Source organism: Coregonus lavaretus (assembly GCF_964263955.1).
Source record: "Coregonus lavaretus genome assembly, contig: HAP1_SCAFFOLD_1091, whole genome shotgun sequence".
In the NCBI taxonomy this organism is placed as follows: domain Eukaryota; kingdom Metazoa; phylum Chordata; class Actinopteri; order Salmoniformes; family Salmonidae; genus Coregonus; species Coregonus lavaretus.
The window spans coordinates 147,501-167,257 of NW_028163470.1; the positions used below are offsets into that span (position 1 = coordinate 147,501).

General features: G+C 49.1%; 1 protein-coding gene across 1 annotated transcript in view; it reads right to left on the minus strand.

Annotated features, from left to right (window-relative positions):
- Positions 1-17,798, minus strand: part of LOC311118096 (plastin-3-like) — a gene marked incomplete at its 5' end in the record, with an annotated part of 42,795 nt that extends 24,997 nt beyond the window's left edge. The window contains one exon of the mRNA XM_084192973.1: positions 17,703-17,798. Within this exon, the coding sequence (XP_084049099.1) occupies positions 17,703-17,798 (96 nt within the window). The remainder of the gene's footprint in view (positions 1-17,702) is intronic.
- Positions 17,799-19,757: the final 1,959 nt, after the last annotated feature.

Below are 19,757 nucleotides of genomic sequence, written 5' to 3' on the forward strand. Positions count from 1 at the left end.
CAGAGCACGCCCCATCCACATGGACGGGGCTGTTGTGGAGCGGGTCGAGAGCTGCCTACGTCACTAAGGAATTATCATGGTCCACACACATCAACACAGTTGTGAAGAGGGCACGACAGCGCCTCTTCCCCGTCAGGAGGCAGAAAAGTCCCTCAGATCCTCAAAAAGTTCTACAGCTGTACCATTGAGAGCATCTTGACTGGCTGCATCACCGCCTGGTATGGCAACTACTGTATATCACGCTACAGAGGGTAGAGCCCAGTACATCACCGCCTGGTATGGCAACTGCTGTATATCACGCTACAGAGGGTAGAGCGTACGGCCATCACCGCCTGGTATGGCAACTGCTGTATATCACGCTACAGAGGGTAGAGCCCAGTACATCACCGCCTGGTATGGCAACTGCTGTATATCACGCTACAGAGGGTAGAGCGTACGGCCATCACCGCCTGGTATGGCAACTACTGTATATAACGCTACAGAGGGTAGAACGTACGGCCATCACCGCCTGGTATGGCAACTGCTGTATATCACGCTACAGAGGGTAGAGCCCAGTACATCACCGCCTGGTATGGCAACTGCTGTATATCAAGCTACAGAGGGTAGAGCGTACGGCCATCACCGCTTGGTATGGCAACTGCTGTATATCACGCTACAGAGGGTAGAGCGTACGGCCATCACCGCCTGGTATGGCAACTGCTGTATATCACACTACAGAGGGTAGAGCGCACGGCCATCACCGCCTGGTATGGCAACTACTGTATATCACGCTACAGAGGGTAGAGCGTACGGCCATCACCGCCTGGTATGGCAACTGCTGTATATCACGCTACAGAGGGTAGAGCCCAGTACATCACCGCCTGGTATGGCAACTGCTGTATATCACGCTACAGAGGGTAGAGCCCAGTACATCACCGCCTGGTATGGCAACTGCTGTATATCACGCTACAGAGGGTAGAGCGTACGGCCATCACCGCCTGGTATGGCAACTACTGTATATCACGCTACAGAGGGTAGAGCCCAGTACATCACCGCCTGGTATGGCAACTGCTTTATATCACGCTACAGAGGGTAGAGCGTACGGCCATCACTGCCTGGTATGGCAACTGCTGTATATCACGCTACAGAGGGTAGAGCGTACGGCCATCACCGCTTGGTATGGCAACTGCTGTATATCACGCTACAGAGGGTAGAGCGTACGGCCATCACCGCCTGGTATGGCAACTGCTGTATATCACACTACAGAGGGTAGAGCGCACGGCCATCACCGCCTGGTATGGCAACTACTGTATATCACGCTACAGAGGGTAGAGCGTACGGCCATCACCGCCTGGTATGGCAACTGCTGTATATCACGCTACAGAGGGTAGAGCCCAGTACATCACCGCCTGGTATGGCAACTGCTGTATATCACGCTACAGAGGGTAGAGCCCAGTACATCACCGCCTGGTATGGCAACTGCTGTATATCACGCTACAGAGGGTAGAGCGTACGGCCATCACCGCCTGGTATGGCAACTACTGTATATCACGCTACAGAGGGTAGAGCCCAGTACATCACCGCCTGGTATGGCAACTGCTTTATATCACGCTACAGAGGGTAGAGCGTACGGCCATCACTGCCTGGTATGGCAACTGCTGTATATCACGCTACAGAGGGTAGAGCCCAGTACATCACCGCCTGGTATGGCAACTGCTGTATATCACGCTACAGAGGGTAGAGCGTACGGCCATCACCGCTTGGTATGGCAACTGCTGTATATCACGCTACAGAGGGTAGAGCGTACGGCCATCACCGCCTGGTACGGCAACTGCTGTATATCACGCTACAGAGGCTAGAGCGTACGGCCATCACCGCCTGGTACGGCAACTGCTGTATATCACGCTACAGAGGGTAGAGCGTACGGCCATCACCGCCTGGTATGGCAACTGCTGTATATAACGCTACAGAGGGTAGAGCCCAGTACATCACCGCCTGGTATGGCAACTGCTGTATATCACGCTACAGAGGGTAGAGCCCAGTACATCACCGCCTGGTATGGCAACTGCTGTATATCACGCTACAGAGGGTAGAGCGTACGGACATCACCGCTTGGTACGGCAACTGCTGTATATCACGCTACAGAGGGTAGAGCCCAGTACATCACCGCCTGGTATGGCAACTGCTGTATATCACGCTACAGAGGGTAGAGCATACGGCCATCACCGCCTGGTATGGCAACTGCTGTATATCACGCTACAGAGGGTAGAGCGTACGGCCATCACCGCTTGGTATGGCAACTACTGTATATCACGCTACAGAGGGTAGAGCGTACGGCCATCACCGCCTGGTATGGCAACTGCTGTATATCACGCTACAGAGGGTAGAGCCCAGTACATCACCGCCTGGTATGGCAACTGCTGTATATCACGCTACAGAGGGTAGAGCGTACGGCCATCACCGCCTGGTATGGCAACTACTGTATATCGCGCTACAGAGGGTAGAGCGTACGGCCATCACCGCCTGGTATGGCAACTGCTGTATATCAAGCTACAGAGGGTAGAGCCCAGTACATCACTGCCTGGTATGGCAACTGCTGTATATCACGCTACAGAGGGTAGAGCGTACGGCCATCACCGCCTGGTATGGCAACTGCTGTATATCACACTACAGAGGGTAGAGCGTACGGCCATCACCGCCTGGTATGGCAACTACTGTATATCACGCTACAGAGGGTAGAGCGTACGGCCATCACCGCCTGGTATGGCAACTGCTGTATATCACGCTACAGAGGGTAGAGCCCAGTACATCACCGCCTGGTATGGCAACTGCTGTATATCACGCTACAGAGGGTAGAGCGTACGGCCATCACCGCCTGGTATGGCAACTACTGTATATCACGCTACAGAGGGTAGAGCGTACGGCCATCACCGCCTGGTATGGCAACTGCTGTATATCACGCTACAGAGGGTAGAGCGTACGGCCATCACCGCTTGGTATGGCAACTACTGTATATCACGCTACAGAGGGTAGAGCGTACGGCCATCACCGCCTGGTATGGCAACTGCTGTATATCACGCTACAGAGGGTAGAGCCCAGTACATCACCGCCTGGTATGGCAACTGCTGTATATCACGCTACAGAGGGTAGAGCGTACGGCCATCACCGCCTGGTATGGCAACTACTGTATATCGCGCTACAGAGGGTAGAGCGTACGGCCATCACCGCCTGGTATGGCAACTGCTGTATATCAAGCTACAGAGGGTAGAGCCCAGTACATCACCGCCTGGTATGGCAACTGCTGTATATCACGCTACAGAGGGTAGAGCGTACGGCCATCACCGCCTGGTATGGCAACTGCTGTATATCACGCTACAGAGGGTAGAGCGTACTGCCATCACCGCCTGGTATGGCAACTACTGTATATCAAGCTACAGAGGGTAGAGCGTACGGCCATCACCGCCTTGTATGGCAACTGCTGTATATCACGCTACAGAGGGTAGAGCCCAGTACATCACCGCCTGGTATGGCAACTGCTGTATATCACGCTACAGAGGGTAGAGCGTACGGCCATCACCGCCTGGTATGGCAACTACTGTATATCACGCTACAGAGGGTAGAGCGTACGGCCATCACCGCCTGGTATGGCAACTGCTGTATATCAAGCTACAGAGGGTAGAGCCCAGTACATCACTGCCTGGTATGGCAACTGCTGTATATCACGCTACAGAGGGTAGAGCGTACGGCCATCACTGCCTGGTATGGCAACTGCTGTATATCACACTACAGAGGGTAGAGCGTACGGCCATCACCGCCTGGTATGGCAACTACTGTATATCACGCTACAGAGGGTAGAGCGTACGGCCATCACCGCCTGGTATGGCAACTGCTGTATATCACGCTACAGAGGGTAGAGCCCAGTACATCACCGCCTGGTATGGCAACTGCTGTATATCACGCTACAGAGGGTAGAGCGTACGGCCATCACCGCCTGGTATGGCAACTGCTGTATATCACGCTACAGAGGGTAGAGCCCAGTACATCACCGCCTGGTATGGCAACTGCTGTATATCTCGCTACAGAGGGTAGAGCGTACGGCCATCACTGCCTGGTATGGCAACTGCTGTATATCACGCTACAGAGGGTAGAGCCCAGTACATCACCGCCTGGTATGGCAACTGCTGTATATCACGCTACAGAGGGTAGAGCGTACGGCCATCACCGCCTGGTATGGCAACTGCTGTATATCACGCTACAGAGGGTAGAGCCCAGTACATCACCGCCTGGTATGGCAACTGCTGTATATCACGCTACAGAGGGTAGAGCGTACGGCCATCACCGCCTGGTATGGCAACTGCTGTATATCACGCTACAGAGGGTAGAGCCCAGTACATCACCGCCTGGTATGGCAACTGCTGTATATCACGCTACAGAGGGTAGAGCGTACAGCCATCACCGCCTGGTATGGCAACTGCTGTATATCACGCTACAGAGGGTAGAGCCCAGTACATCACCGTCTGGTATGGCAACTGCTGTATATCACGCTACAGAGGGTAGAGCGTACGGCCATCACCGCTTGGTATGGCAACTGCTGTATATCACGCTACTGAGGGTAGAGCGTACGGCCATCACCGCCTGGTATGGCAACTGCTGTATATCACGCTACAGAGGGTAGAGCGTACGGCCATCACCGCCTGGTACGGCAACTGCTGTATATCACGCTACAGAGGCTAGAGCGTACGGCCATCACCGCCTGGTACGGCAACTGCTGTATATCACGCTACAGAGGGTAGAGCGTACGGCCATCACCGCCTGGTATGGCAACTGCTGTATATCACGCTACAGAGGGTAGAGCCCAGTACATCACCGCCTGGTATGGCAACTGCTGTATATCACGCTACAGAGGGTAGAGCGTACAGCCATCACCGCCTGGTATGGCAACTGCTGTATATCACGCTACAGAGGGTAGAGCCCAGTACATCACCGCCTGGTATGGCAACTGCTGTATATCACGCTACAGAGGGTAGAGCGTACGGCCATCACCGCTTGGTATGGCAACTGCTGTATATCACGCTACTGAGGGTAGAGCGTACGGCCATCACCGCCTGGTATGGCAACTGCTGTATATCACGCTACAGAGGGTAGAGCGTACGGCCATCACCGCCTGGTACGGCAACTGCTGTATATCACTCTACAGAGGCTAGAGCGTACGGCCATCACCGCCTGGTACGGCAACTGCTGTATATCACGCTACAGAGGGTAGAGCGTACGGCCATCACCGCCTGGTATGGCAACTGCTGTATATCACGCTACAGAGGGTAGAGCCCATTACATCACCGCCTGGTATGGCAACTGCTGTATATCACGCTACAGAGGGTAGAGCCCAGTACATCACCGCCTGGTATGGCAACTGCTGTATATCACGCTACAGAGGGTAGAGCGTACGGCCATCACCGCTTGGTACGGCAACTGCTGTATATCACGCTACAGAGGGTAGAGCCCAGTACATCACCGCCTGGTATGGCAACTGCTGTATATCACGCTACAGAGGGTAGAGCGTACGGCCATCACCGCCTGGTATGGCAACTGCTGTATATCACGCAACAGAGGGTAGAGCGTACGGCCATCACCGCCTGGTATGGCAACTGCTGTATATCACGCTACAGAGGGTAGAGCGTACGGCCATCACCGCTTGGTATGGCAACTGCTGTATATCACGCTACAGAGGGTAGAGCGTACGGCCATCACCGCTTGGTATGGCAACTGCTGTATATCACGCTACAGAGGGTAGAGCGTACGGCCATCATCGCCTGGTATGGCAACTGCTGTATATCACGCTACAGAGGGTAGAGCCCAGTACATCACCGCCTGGTATGGCAACTGCTGTATATCACGCTACAGAGGGTAGAGCCCAGTACATCACCACCTGGTATGGCAACTGCTGTATATCACGCTACAGAGGGTAGAGCGTACGGCCATCACCGCCTGGTCCGGCAACTGCTGTATATCACGCTACAGAGGGTAGAGCCCAGTACATCACCGCCTGTTATGGCAACTGCTGTATATCACGCTACAGAGGGTAGAGCGTACGGCCATCACCGCCTGGTATGGCAACTACTGTATATCACGCTACAAGAGGGTAGAGCGTACGGCCATCACCGCTTGGTATGGCAACTGCTGTTTATCACGCTACAGAGGGTAGAGCGTACGGCCATCACCGCTTGGTATGGCAACTGCTGTATATCACGCTACAGAGGGTAGAGCGTACGGCCATCACCGCCTGGTACGGCAACTGCTGTATATCACGCTACAGAGGGTAGAGTGTACGGCCATCACCGCCTGGTACGGCAACTGCTGTATATCACGCTACAGAGGGTAGAGCGTACGGCCATCACCGCCTGGTATGGCAACTGCTGTATATCACGCTACAGAGTGTAGAGCCCAGTACATCACCGCCTGGTATGGCAACTGCTGTATATCACGCTACAGAGGGTAGAGCCCAGTACATCACCGCTTGGTATGGCAACTGCTGTATATCACGCTACAGAGGGTAGAGCGTACGGCCATCACCGCCTGGTACGGCAACTGCTGTATATCACGCTACAGAGGGTAGAGCCCAGTACATCACCGCCTGGTATGGCAACTGCTGTATATCACGCTACAGAGGGTAGAGCGTACGGCCATCACCGCCTGGTATGGCATTTGCTGTATATCACGCTACAGAGGGTAGAGCGTACAGCCATCACCGCCTGGTACGGCAACTGCTGTATATCACGCTACAGAGGGTAGAGTGTACGGCCATCACCGCCTGGTATGGCAACTGCTGTATATCACGCTACAGAGGGTAGAGCGTACGGCCATCACCGAGCTCCCTGTCATTCACAACCTCTTTACCAGGCGGTGTCAGAGGAAGGCCCAAAAAATTGTCAAACACTCCAGCCACCCAAGTCATAGACTGTTCTCTTTGCTACCGCACGGCAAGCGGTTACCGATACACCAAATCTGGAACCAACAGGGCCCTGAACAGCCTCTACCCCCAAGCCATAAGACGTCTAAACAGATGGCTACCCAGACTACCTGCATTGACCCTGACTCTATGTACACACACTGGACTCTACCCATACATACATACAGAGCCTTCGGAAAGTATTCAGACCCCTTTACTTTTTACACATTTTGTTACGTTACAGCCTTAAAAATGGATGCTAAAATGGATGAAATACGTTTTTTTCCTCATCAATCTACACACAATACCCCATAATGACAAAGCGAAAACAGGTTTTTAGAAATGTTTGTAAATGTATAAAAAATCTAAAATTAAAAACGTATTTACGCAAGTATACAGACCCTTTGCTATGAGACTCGAAATTGAGCTCAGGTGCATCCTGTTTCCATTGATCATCCTTGAGATGTTTCTACAACTTGATTGGAGTCCACCTGTGGTAAGTTCAATTGATTGGAGATGATTTGGAAAGGCACACACCTGTCTATATAAGGTCCCACAGTTGACAGTGCATGTCAGAGCAAAAACCAAGCAATGAGGTTAAAGAAATTGTCCGTAGAGCTCCGAGACAGGATTGTGTCGAGGCACAGATCTGGGGAAGGGTACCAAAACATTTCTGCAGCATTGAAGGTCCTCAAGAACACAGTGGCCTCCATCATTCTTAAATGGAAGAAGTTTGGAACCACCAAGACTCTTCCTAGAGCTGGCCGCCCGGCCAAACTGATCGGAGGAGAAGGGCCTTGGTCAGGGAGGTGACCAAGAACCTGATGGTCGCTCTGACAGAGCTCCAGAGTTCCTCTGTGGAGATGGGAGAACCTTCCAGAAGGACAACCATCTCTGCAGCACTCCACCAATCAGGCCTTTATGGTAGAGTGGCCAGATGGAAGCCACTCCTCAGTAAAAGGCACATGACAGCCCGCTTGGAGTTTGCCAAAAGGCACCTAAAGACTCTCAGACCATGAGAAACAAGATTCTCTGGTCTGATGAAACCAAGAACTCCTGAATGCCAAGCGTCACGTCTCGAGGAAACCTGGCACCATCCTACAGTGAAGCATGGTGGTGGCAGCATCATGCTGTGGGGATGTTTTACAGTGGCAGGGACTGGGAGACTAGTCAGGATCGAGGGAAAGATGAACGGAGCAAAGTACAGAGAGATTCTTGATGAAACCAACAGGACAACGACTACAAGCATACAGCCAAGACAACGCAGGAGTGGCTTCGGGACAAGTCACTGAACGTCCTTGAGTGGCCCAGCCAGAGCCCGGACTTGAACCCGATCTAACATCTCTGGAGAGACCTGACAATAGCTGTGCAGCGACGCTCCCCATCCAACCTGACAGAGCTTGAGAGGATCTGCAGAGAATAATGGGAGAAACTCCCCAAATACAGGTGTGCCAAGCTTGTAGCGTCATACCCAAGAAGACTTGAGGCTGTAATTGCTGACAAAGGTGCTTCAACAAAGTATTGAGTAAAGGGTCTGAAAAACGTATGTAAATGTAATATTTCTGTTTTTTATTTGTAATAAATGTGTCCAAAAAATTTAAAACCTGTTTTTGCTTTGTCATTATGGGGTATTGTGTGTAGATTTGTGAGAACATAAAAAAAATTAAAATCAATTTTAGAATAAGGCTGTAACATAACATATGGAAAAAGTCAAGGGGTCTGAATACTTTCGTAAAGTATATAGGCCATAGTGGAGGTTTAGGACGTATCATCCCACTGATGAGTATCACTATAATGGAGGTTTAGGACGTATCATCCCACTGATGAGTATCACTATAGTGGAGGTTTAGGACGTATCAGTCCCACTGAGGAGTATCACTATAGTGGAGGTTTAGGACGTATCAGTCCCACTGATGAGTATCACTATAATGGAGGTTTAGGACGTATCAGTCCCACTGATGAGTATCACTATAATGGAGGTCTAGGACGTATCAGTCCCACTGATGAGTATCACTATAGTGGAGGTTTAGGACGTATCAGTCCCACTGATGAGTATCACTATAGTGGAGGTTTAGGATGTATCAGTCCCACTGATGAGTATCACTATAATGGAGATATAAGCCGTTTCAGTCCAACTGGTAGGTATCTCTATTTATCGCATCACAGTGTAAACCTAAATTAGCGCATTACAGATTAAGCCTAAAGCTAAGACGAAATGAACACATTACACTCTAAGACGAAATGAACACATTACAGTGTAAACCTAAATTAACTAATTATAGTCTAAGCCTAAATTAACACATTTCTTTAGCAAAAAGACAGGTGCTACTGCCATCGTCGTATGTAGCTCATACAATGTTTTGGCCAGACAGAATCAAATCACATTTTAAGGAGCCTTTTGGACCTAGACTTGGCGCTCCGGTACCGCTTGCCGTGTGGTAGCAGAGAGAACAGTCTATCACTAGGGTGGCTGAAGTCTTTGAAAATGTTTAGGGCCTTCCTCTGACACCGCCTGGTATAGAGGTCCTGGACGGCAGGAAGCTTTGCCCCAGTGATGTACTGGGCCGTACGCACTACCCTCTGTAGTGCCTTGCGGTCGGAGGCCGAGCAGTTGCCATACCAGGCGGTGATGCAACCAGTCAGGATACTCTCGATGGTGCAGCTGTATAACTTTTTGAGGATCTGAGGACCCATGCCAAATCTTTTCAGTCTCCTGAGGGGGAATAGGCTTTGTCGTGCCCTCTTCACGACTGTCTTGGTGTGTTTGGACCATGATAGTTCGTTGGTGATGTGGACACCAAGGAACCTGAAGCTCTCAACCTGTTCCACTACAGCCCCGTCGATGAGAATGGGGGCGTGCTCAGTCCTCTTTTTCCTGTAGTCCACAATCATCTCCTTTGTCTTACACACTGCTGCACTGACTCTATGCACACTAACAGGGCCCTACACACTACTGCACTGACTCTATGCACACTAACAGGGCCCTACACACTACTGCACTGACTCTATGCACACTAACAGGGCCCTACACACTACTGCACTGACTCTATGCACACTAACAGGGCCCTACACACTACTGCACTGACACTATGCACACTAACAGGGCCCTACACACTACTGCACTGACTCTATGCACACTAACAGGGCCCTACACACTACTGCACTGACTCTATGCACACTAACAGGGCCCTACACACTGCTGCACTGACTCTATGCACACTAACAGGGCCCTACACACTACTGCACTGACACTATGCACACTAACAGGGCCCTACACACTACTGCACTGACTATATGCACACTAACAGGGCCCTACACACTACTGCACTGACTCTATGCACACTAACAGGGCCCTACACACTACTGCACTGACTCTATGCACACTAACAGGGCCCTACACACTACTGCACTGACTCTATGCACATTAACAGGGCCCTACACACTACTGCACTGACTCTATGCACACTAACAGGGCCCTACACACTACTGCACTGACACTATGCACACTAACAGGGCCCTACACACTACTGCACTGACTCTATGCACACTAACAGGGCCCTACACACTACTGCACTGACTCTATGCACATTAACAGGGCCCTACACACTACTGCACTGACTCTATGCACATTAACAGGGCCCTACACACTACTGCACTGACTATATGCACACTAACAGGGCCCTACACACTACTGCACTGACTCTATGCACACTAACAGGGCCCTACACACTACTGCACTGACACTATGCACACTAACAGGGCCCTACACACTACTGCACTGACTCTATGCACACTAACAGGGCCCTACACACTACTGCACTGACTCTATGCACACTAACAGGGCCCTACACACTACTGCACTGACTCTATGCACACTAACAGGGCCCTACACACTACTGCACTGACTCTATGCACACTAACAGGGCCCTACACACTACTGCACTGACTCTATGCACACTAACAGGGCCCTACACACTACTGCACTGACTCTATGCACACTAACAGGGCCCTACACACTACTGCACTGACTCTATGCACACTAACAGGGCCCTACACACTACTGCACTGACTCTATGCACACTAACAGGGCCCTACACACTACTGCACTGACTCTATGCACACTAACAGGGCCCTACACACTACTGCACTGACTCTATGCACACTAACAGGGCCCTACACACTACTGCACTGACTCTATGCACACTAACAGGGCCCTACACACTACTGCACTGACTCTATGCACACTAACAGGGCCCTACACACTACTGCACTGACTCTATGCACACTAACAGGGCCCTACACACTACTGCACTGACTCTATGCACACTAACAGGGCCCTACACACTACTGCACTGACTCTATGCACACTAACAGGGCCCTACACACTACTGCACTGACTCTATGCACACTAACAGGGCCCTACACACTACTGCACTGACTCTATGCACACTAACAGGGCCCTACACACTACTGCACTGACTCTATGCACACTAACAGGGCCCTACACACTACTGCACTGACTCTATGCACACTAACAGGGCCCTACACACTACTGCACTGACTCTATGCACACTAACAGGGCCCTACACACTACTGCACTGACTCTATGCACACTAACAGGGCCCTACACACTACTGCACTGACTCTATGCACACTAACAGGGCCCTACACACTACTGCACTGACTCTATGCACACTAACAGGGCCCTACACACTACTGCACTGACTCTATGCACACTAACAGGGCCCTACACACTACTGCACTGACTCTATGCACACTAACAGGGCCCTACACACTACTGCACTGACTCTATGCACACTAACAGGGCCCTACACACTACTGCACTGACTCTATGCACACTAACAGGGCCCTACACACTACTGCACTGACTCTATGCACACTAACAGGGCCCTACACACTACTGCACTGACTCTATGCACACTAACAGGGCCCTACACACTACTGCACTGACTCTATGCACACTAACAGGGCCCTACACACTGCTGCACTGACTCTATGCACACTAACAGGGCCCTACACACTACTGCACTGACTCTATGCACACTAACAGGGCCCTACACACTACTGCACTGACTCTATGCACACTAACAGGGCCCTACACACTACTGCACTGACTCTATGCACACTAACAGGGCCCTACACACTACTGCACTGACTCTATGCACACTAACAGGGCCCTACACACTGCTGCACTGACTCTATGCACACTAACAGGGCCCTACACACTACTGCACTGACTCTATGCACATTAACAGGGCCCTACACACTACTGCACTGACTCTATGCACACTAACAGGGCCCTACACACTACTGCACTGACTCTATGCACACTAACAGGGCCCTACACACTACTGCACTGACTCTATGCACACTAACAGGGCCCTACACACTGTTGCACTGACTCTATGCACACTAACAGGGCCCTACACACTACTGCACTGACTCTATGCACATTAACAGAGCCCTACACACTACTGCACTGACTCTATGCACACTAACAGGGCCCTACACACTACTGCACTGACTCTATGCACACTAACAGGGCCCTACACACTACTGCACTGACTCTATGCACACTAACAGGGCCCTACACACTACTGCACTGACTCTATGCACACTAACAGGGCCCTACACACTACTGCACTGACACTATGCACACTAACAGGGTCCTACACACTACTGCACTGACACTATGCACACTAACAGGGCCCTACACACTACTGCACTGACTCTATGCACACTAACAGGGCCCTACACACTACTGCACTGACTCTATGCACACTAACAGGGCCCTACACACTACTGCACTGACTCTATGCACACTAACAGGGTCCTACACACTACTGCACTGACTCTATGCACACTAACAGGGCCCTACACACTACTGCACTGACTCTATGCACACTAACAGGGCCCTACACACTACTGCACTGACTCTATGCACACTAACAGGGCCCTACACACTACTGCACTGACTCTATGCACACTAACAGGGTCCTACACACTACTGCACTGACACTCCAACACACACATACACACACACACATACAATCATCATATACACTGCTGCTACTCTGTTTATCATATATCCTGTTGCCTAGTCCCCTTACCCCTATACATATCTACCTCTATCACTCCAGTATCCCTGCACATTGTTAATATGGTATTGAACTGACCCTGTATATAGTCACCTTACCCCTATACATATCTACCTCCATCACTCCAGTATCCCTGCACATTGTTAATATGGTACTGGAACTGACCCTGTATATAGTCACCTGACCCCTATACATATCTACCTCCATCACTCCAGTATCCCTGCACATTGTTAATATGGTACTGGAACTGACCCTGTATATAGTCACCTTACCCCTATACATATCTACCTCTATCACTCCAGTATCCCTGCACATTGTTAATATGGAACTGGAACTGACCCTGTAACTGACCCTATACATTATATATATTCTTATTTTATACTGTTCTCTTTTTTCTTATTTTAATTTCTCCTGTGTTTTTGTTCTAGCTTGTTATTTTTAGTACTATTGATATTGATTACTGCATTGTTGGGGTCAATGTACTTGTGCATGTGACATTAAAACTTGGTACTGGTGCCCCGTGTATATAGCCAGGTTATCATGGACTCGGTACTGGTCCCTGTGTATATAGCCAGGTTATCATGGACTCTGTACTGGTCCCTGTGTATATAGCCAGGTTATCATGGACTCGGTACTGGTCCCTGTGTATATAGCCAGGTTATCATGGACTCGGTACTGGTCCCTGTGTATATAGCCAGGTTATCGTTACTCATTGTGGATTTTATTATTAGTGTTTTACTTTTCTATTTCTATACTTTCTCTCTCTCTGCGTTGTTGGGAAGGGTCCTTCAGGAAGCATTTCACTGTTACTTCACACCTGTTGTTTACGAAGCATGAGACAAAATACAATTGTAACTTCCACAGTACAAGGGCCGGTTGAAGCATGTTGATTTAAAGGGCCGGTTGAAGCATGTTGATTTAAAGGGCCGGTTGAAGCATGTTGATTTGAAGGGCCGGTTGAAGCATGTTGATTTAAAGGGCCGGTTGAAGCAGGTTGATTTAAAGGGCCGGTTGAAAAATGTTGATTTAAAGGGCCGGTTGAAGCATGTTGATTTAAAGGGCCGGTTGAAGCATGTTGATTTAAAGGGCCGGTTGAAGCATGTTGATTTAAAGGGCCGGTTGAAGCATGTTGATTTAAAGGGCCGGTTGAAGCAGGTTGATTTAAAGGGCCGGTTGAGGCATGTTGATTTAAAGGGCCGGTTGAAGCAGGTTGATTTAAAGGGCCGGTTGAAGCATGTTGATTTAAAGGGCCGGTTGAAGAATGTTGATTTAAAGGGCCGGTTGAAGCAGGTTGATTTAAAGGGCAGGTTGAAGCATGTTGATTTAAAGGGCCGGTTGAGGCATGTTGATTTAAAGGGCCGGTTGAAGCATGTTGATTTAAAGGGCCGGTTGAAGGAGGTTGATTTAAAGGGCCGGTTGAGGCATGTTGATTTAAAGGGCCGGTTGAGGCATGTTGATTTAAAGGGCCGGTTGAGGCATGTTGATTTAAAGGGCCGGTTGAAGCAGGTTGATTTAAAGGGCCGGTTGAAGCATGTTGATTTAAAGGGCCGGTTGAAGCATGTTGATTTAAAGGGCCGGTTGAAGGATGTTGATTTAAGGGCCGGTTGAAGCATGATGATTTAAAGGGCCGGTTGAAACATGTTAATTTAAAGGGCAGGTAGGAAAATGTTGATTTAAAGGGCCGGTTGAAGAATGTTGATTTAAAGGGCAGGTTGAAGAATGTTGACTTAAAGGGCGGGTTGAAGAATGTTGATTTAAAGGGCAGGTTGAAGAATGTTGATTTATAGGGCAGGTTGAAGCAAGTTGATTTAAAGGGCCAGTTGAATTATGTTGATTTAAAGGGCCGGTTGAAACATGTTGATTTAAAAGGCCGGTTGAAGCATGTTGATTTAAAGGGCAGATTGAAGCATGTTAATGCAAAGGGCCGGTTGAAGGATGTTGATTTAAAGGGCAGGTTGAAGCATGTTAATGCAAAGGGCCGGTTGAAGGATGTTGATTTAAAGGGCTGGTGAAGCATGTTGATTTAAAGGGCCGGTTGAAGCAGGTTGATTTAAAGGGCCGGTTGAAGCAGGTTGATTTAAAGGGCCGGTTGAAGCATGTTGATTTAAAGGGCCGGTTGAAGCATGTTGATTTAAAGGGCCGGTTGAAGCATGTTGATTTAAGGGCCGGTTGAAGCATGATGATTTAAAGGGCCGGTTGAAGCATGTTGATTTAAAGGGCAGGTTGAAGAATGTTGATTTAAAGGGCCGGTTGAAGAATGTTGATTTAAAGGGCAGGTTGAAGAATGTTGACTTAAAGGGCGGGTTGAAAAATGTTGATTTAAAGGGCAGGTTGAAGAATTGTTGATTTATAGGGCAGGTTGAAGCAAGTTGATTTAAAGGGCCGGTTGAATTATGTTGATTTAAAGGGCCGGTTGAAACATGTTGATTTAAAAGGCCGGTTGAAGCATGTTGATTTAAAGGGCAGATTGAAGCAGGTTGATTTAAAGGGCAGGTTGAAGCATGTTAATGCAAAGGGCCGGTTGAAGGATGTTGATTTAAAGGGCTGGTGAAGCATGTTGATTTAAAGGGCAGATTGAAGCAGGTTGATTTAAAGGGCCGGTTGAAGCATGTTGATGCAAAGGGCAGGTTGAAGCATGTTGATTTAAAGGGCCGGTTGAAGCATGTTGATTTAAAGGGCCGGTTGAGGCATGTTGATTTAAAGGGCCGGTTGAAGCAGGTTGATTTAAAGGGCCGGTTGAAGCATGTTGATTTAAAGGGCCGGTTGAAGCAGGGTTGATTTAAAGGGCAGGTTGAAGCATGTTGATTTAAAGGGCCGGTTGAGGCATGTTGATTTAAAGGGCCGGTTGAAGCATGTTGATTTAAAGGGCCGGTTGAAGAATGTTGATTTAAAGGGCAGATTGAAGCAGGTTGATTTAAAGGGCAGGTTGAAGAATGTTGATTTAAAGGGCCGGTTGAAGCAGGGTTGATTTATAGGGCAGGTTGAAGCATGTTGATTTAAAGGGCCGGTTGAGGCATGTTGATTTAAAGGGCCGGTTGAAGCATGTTGATTTAAAGGGCCGGTTGAAGCAGGTTGATTTAAAGGGCCGGTTGAGGCATGTTGATTTAAAGGGCCGGTTGAGGCATGTTGATTTAAAGGGCCGGTTGAAGCATGTTGATTTAAAGGGCCGGTTGAAGAATGTTGATTTAAAGGGCAGATTGAAGCAGGTTGATTTAAAGGGCAGGTTGAAGCATGTTGATGCAAAGGGCCGGTTGTAGGATGTTGATTTAAAGGCTGGTTGAAGCAGGTTGATTTAAAGGGCCGGTTGAGGCATGTTGATTTAAAGGGCCGGTTGAAGCAGGTTGATTTAAAGGGCCGGTTGAAGCATGTTGATTTAAATGGCCGGTTGAAGCATGTTGATTTAAAGGGCCGGTTGAGGCATGTTGATTTAAAGGGCCGGTTGAAGCAGGGTTGATTTAAAGGGCCGGTTGAGGCATGTTGATTTAAAGGGCCGGTTGAAGCATGTTGATTTAAAGGGCAGGTTGAAGAATGTTGATTTAAAGGGCCGGTTGAGGCATGTTGATTTAAAGGGCCGGTTGAAGCATGTTGATTTAAAGGGCCGGTTGAAGCAGGTTGATTTAAAGGGCCGGTTGAGGCATGTTGATTTAAAGGGCCGGTTGAGGCATGTTGATTTAAAGGGCCGGTTGAAGCATGTTGATTTAAAGGGCCGGTTGAAGCATGATGATTTAAAGGGCCGGTTGAAGCATGATGATTTAAAGGGCCGGTTGAAACATGTTGATTTAAAGGGCCGGTTGAAGAATGTTGATTTAAAGGGCAGGTTGAAGAATGTTGACTTAAAGGGCGGGTTGAAGAATGTTGATTTAAAGGGCCGGTTGAATTATGTTGATTTAAAGGGCCGGTTGAAACATGTTGATTTAAAGGGCAGATTGAAGCAGGTTGATTTAAAGGGCAGGTTGAAGCATGTTAATGCAAAGGGCCGGTTGAAGGATGTTGATTTAAAGGGCTGGTGAAGCATGTTGATTTAAAGGGCAGATTGAAGCAGGTTGATTTAAAGGGCAGGTTGAAGCAGGTTGATTTAAAGGGCAGGTTGAAGCATGTTCATGCAAAGGGCCGGTTGAAGCATGTTGATTTAAAGGGCTGGTTGAAGAATGTTGATTTAAAGGGATGGTTGAAGGATGTTGATTTAAAGGGCATGTTGAAGGATGTTGATTTAAAGGGCCGGTTGAAGCATGTTGATTTAAAGGGCCGGTTGAAGAATGTTGATTTAAAGGGCAGGTTGAAGAATGTTGATTTAAAGGGCCGGTTGAAGCATGTTGATTTAAAAGGCCGGTTGAAGCATGTTGATTTAAAGGGCCGGTTGAAGAATGTTGATTTAAAGGGCTGGTTGAAGAATGTTGATTTAAAGGGATGGTTGAAGGATGTTGATTTAAAGGGCATGTTGAAGGATGTTGATTTAAAGGGCCGGTTGAAGCATGTTGATTTAAAGGGCCGGTTGAAGAATGTTGATTTAAAGGGCAGGTTGAAGAATGTTGATTTAAAGGGCCGGTTGAAGCATGTTGATTTAAAGGGCCGGTTGAAGAATGTTGATTTAAAGGGCAGGTTGAAGCAGGTTGATTTAAAGGGCTGGTTGAAGAATGTTGATTTAAAGAGGGACTCACGTTGTATCCAGACATGTTGATCTCGATGCGCTGCTTGTCCTCTTTGCTGCCGTCAGGAGCGATCATGTTCAGCAGGTGATAGTAGGCCCTAGAGTCCTGCAGGAGACAGACAGAGAGTTACTCTCCCGCTAGCAGAGTTATACTACTCAGGACAACACAGAACATACAAACATGCCAGAATTCAAGTCAGAGAAATACATGAAATCATAAGGACGGACATTCATGTCAAAGAGAGTGTAAATAATGTACATTTATTAAGGTACCTTCACTGAGTTAGAGAAGTCTGATACTGTCTGAAGCATGGGAGGAGACAGACACAGAGACAGACAGGGAGACAGAGCCAGACAGGGAGACAGAGACAGACAGGGAGACAGAGACAGACAGGGAGACAGACAGGGAGACAGACAGGGAGACAGAGACAGACACAGAGACAGACAGGGAGACAGAGCCAGACAGGGAGACAGAGACAGACAGGGAGACAGAGACAGACAGGGAGACAGACACGGAGACAGAGACAGACAGGGAGACAGAGACAGACAGGGAGACAGAGACAGACAGGGAGACAAGAGACAGACAGGGAGACAGAGACAGACAGGGAGACAGACAGGGAGACAGAGACAGACAGGGAGACAGAGACAGACAGGGAGACAGAGACAGACAGGGAGGAGGAGACAGACAGGGAGGAGGAGACAGACAGGGAGACAGAGACAGACAGGGAGACAGAGACAGACAGGGAGAAGGAGACAGACAGGGAGACAGAGACAGACAGGGAGCCAGACAGGGAGACAGAGACAGACAGGGAGACAGAGACAGACAGGGAGACAGAGACAGACAGGGAGACAGAGACAGACAGGGAGACAGAGACAGACAGGGAGACAGAGACAGACAGGGAGAAGGAGCCAGACAGGGAGAAGGAGACAGACAGGAGGCAGAGACATGAGACAGAGACAGACAGGGAGAGAGACAGACAGGGAGACAGAGACAGACAGGGAGAGAGACAGAGACATGAGACAGAGAGAATAAGAGACAGAGAGAAAGAGAGAACTAGGTGATTCATCAGACAGACTGAGGCAGTTGACCTTTACATACAGGCAGTTGAAGGAGAGGTGAAGGAAAGAGGAAGAGATGAGAGATATATATACACAGTGCCTTCGGAAAGTATTCCGTTTTCAGACCCCTTGGCCTTTTCCACATTTTGTTATGTTACAGCCTTATTCTAAAATGGATTAAATAAAACAAATTCCTTCGCAATCTACACACTATACCCCATAATGACAAAGAGAAAACAGTTTTTTATATTTACATAAGTATTCAGACCCTTTGCTATGAGACTCGAAATTGAGCTCAGGTGCATCTTGTTTCCATTGATCATCCTTGAGATGCTTCTACAACTTGATTGGAGTCCACTTGTGGTAATTTCAATTAATTGGACATGATTTGGAAAGGCACACACCTGTCTATAAAAGGTCCCACAGTTGACATGCCAGAGCAAAAACCAAGCAATGAGGTCGAAGGAATTGTCTGTTGAACTCCGAGACGGGATTGTGTCGAGGCACAGATCTGGGGAAGGGTACCAAAACTTTTGTGTAGCATTGAAGGTCCCTAAGAACACATTGGCCTCCATCATACTTAAATGGAAGAAGTTTGGAACCACCAAGACTCTTCCTAGAGCTGGCCGCCTGGCCAAACTGAGCAATCGGGGCAGAAGGGTCTTGGTCAGGGAGGTGACCAAGAACCCGATGGTCACTCTGACAGAGCTCTAGAGTTCCTCTGTGGAGATGGGAGAACCTTCCAGAAGGACAACCATCTCTGCAGCACTCCACCAATTAAGCCTTTATGGTAGAGTGGCCAGACGGAAGCCACTCCTCAGTAAAAGGCACATGACAGCCCGCTTGGAGTTTGCCAAAAGGCACCTAAAGACCATGAGAAACAAGATTCTCTGGTCTGATGAAACCAAGATTGAACTCTTTGGCCTGAATGCCAAGCGTAACGTCTCGAGGAAACCTGGCACCATCCCTACGGTGAAGCATGGTGGTGGCAGAATCATGCTGTGGG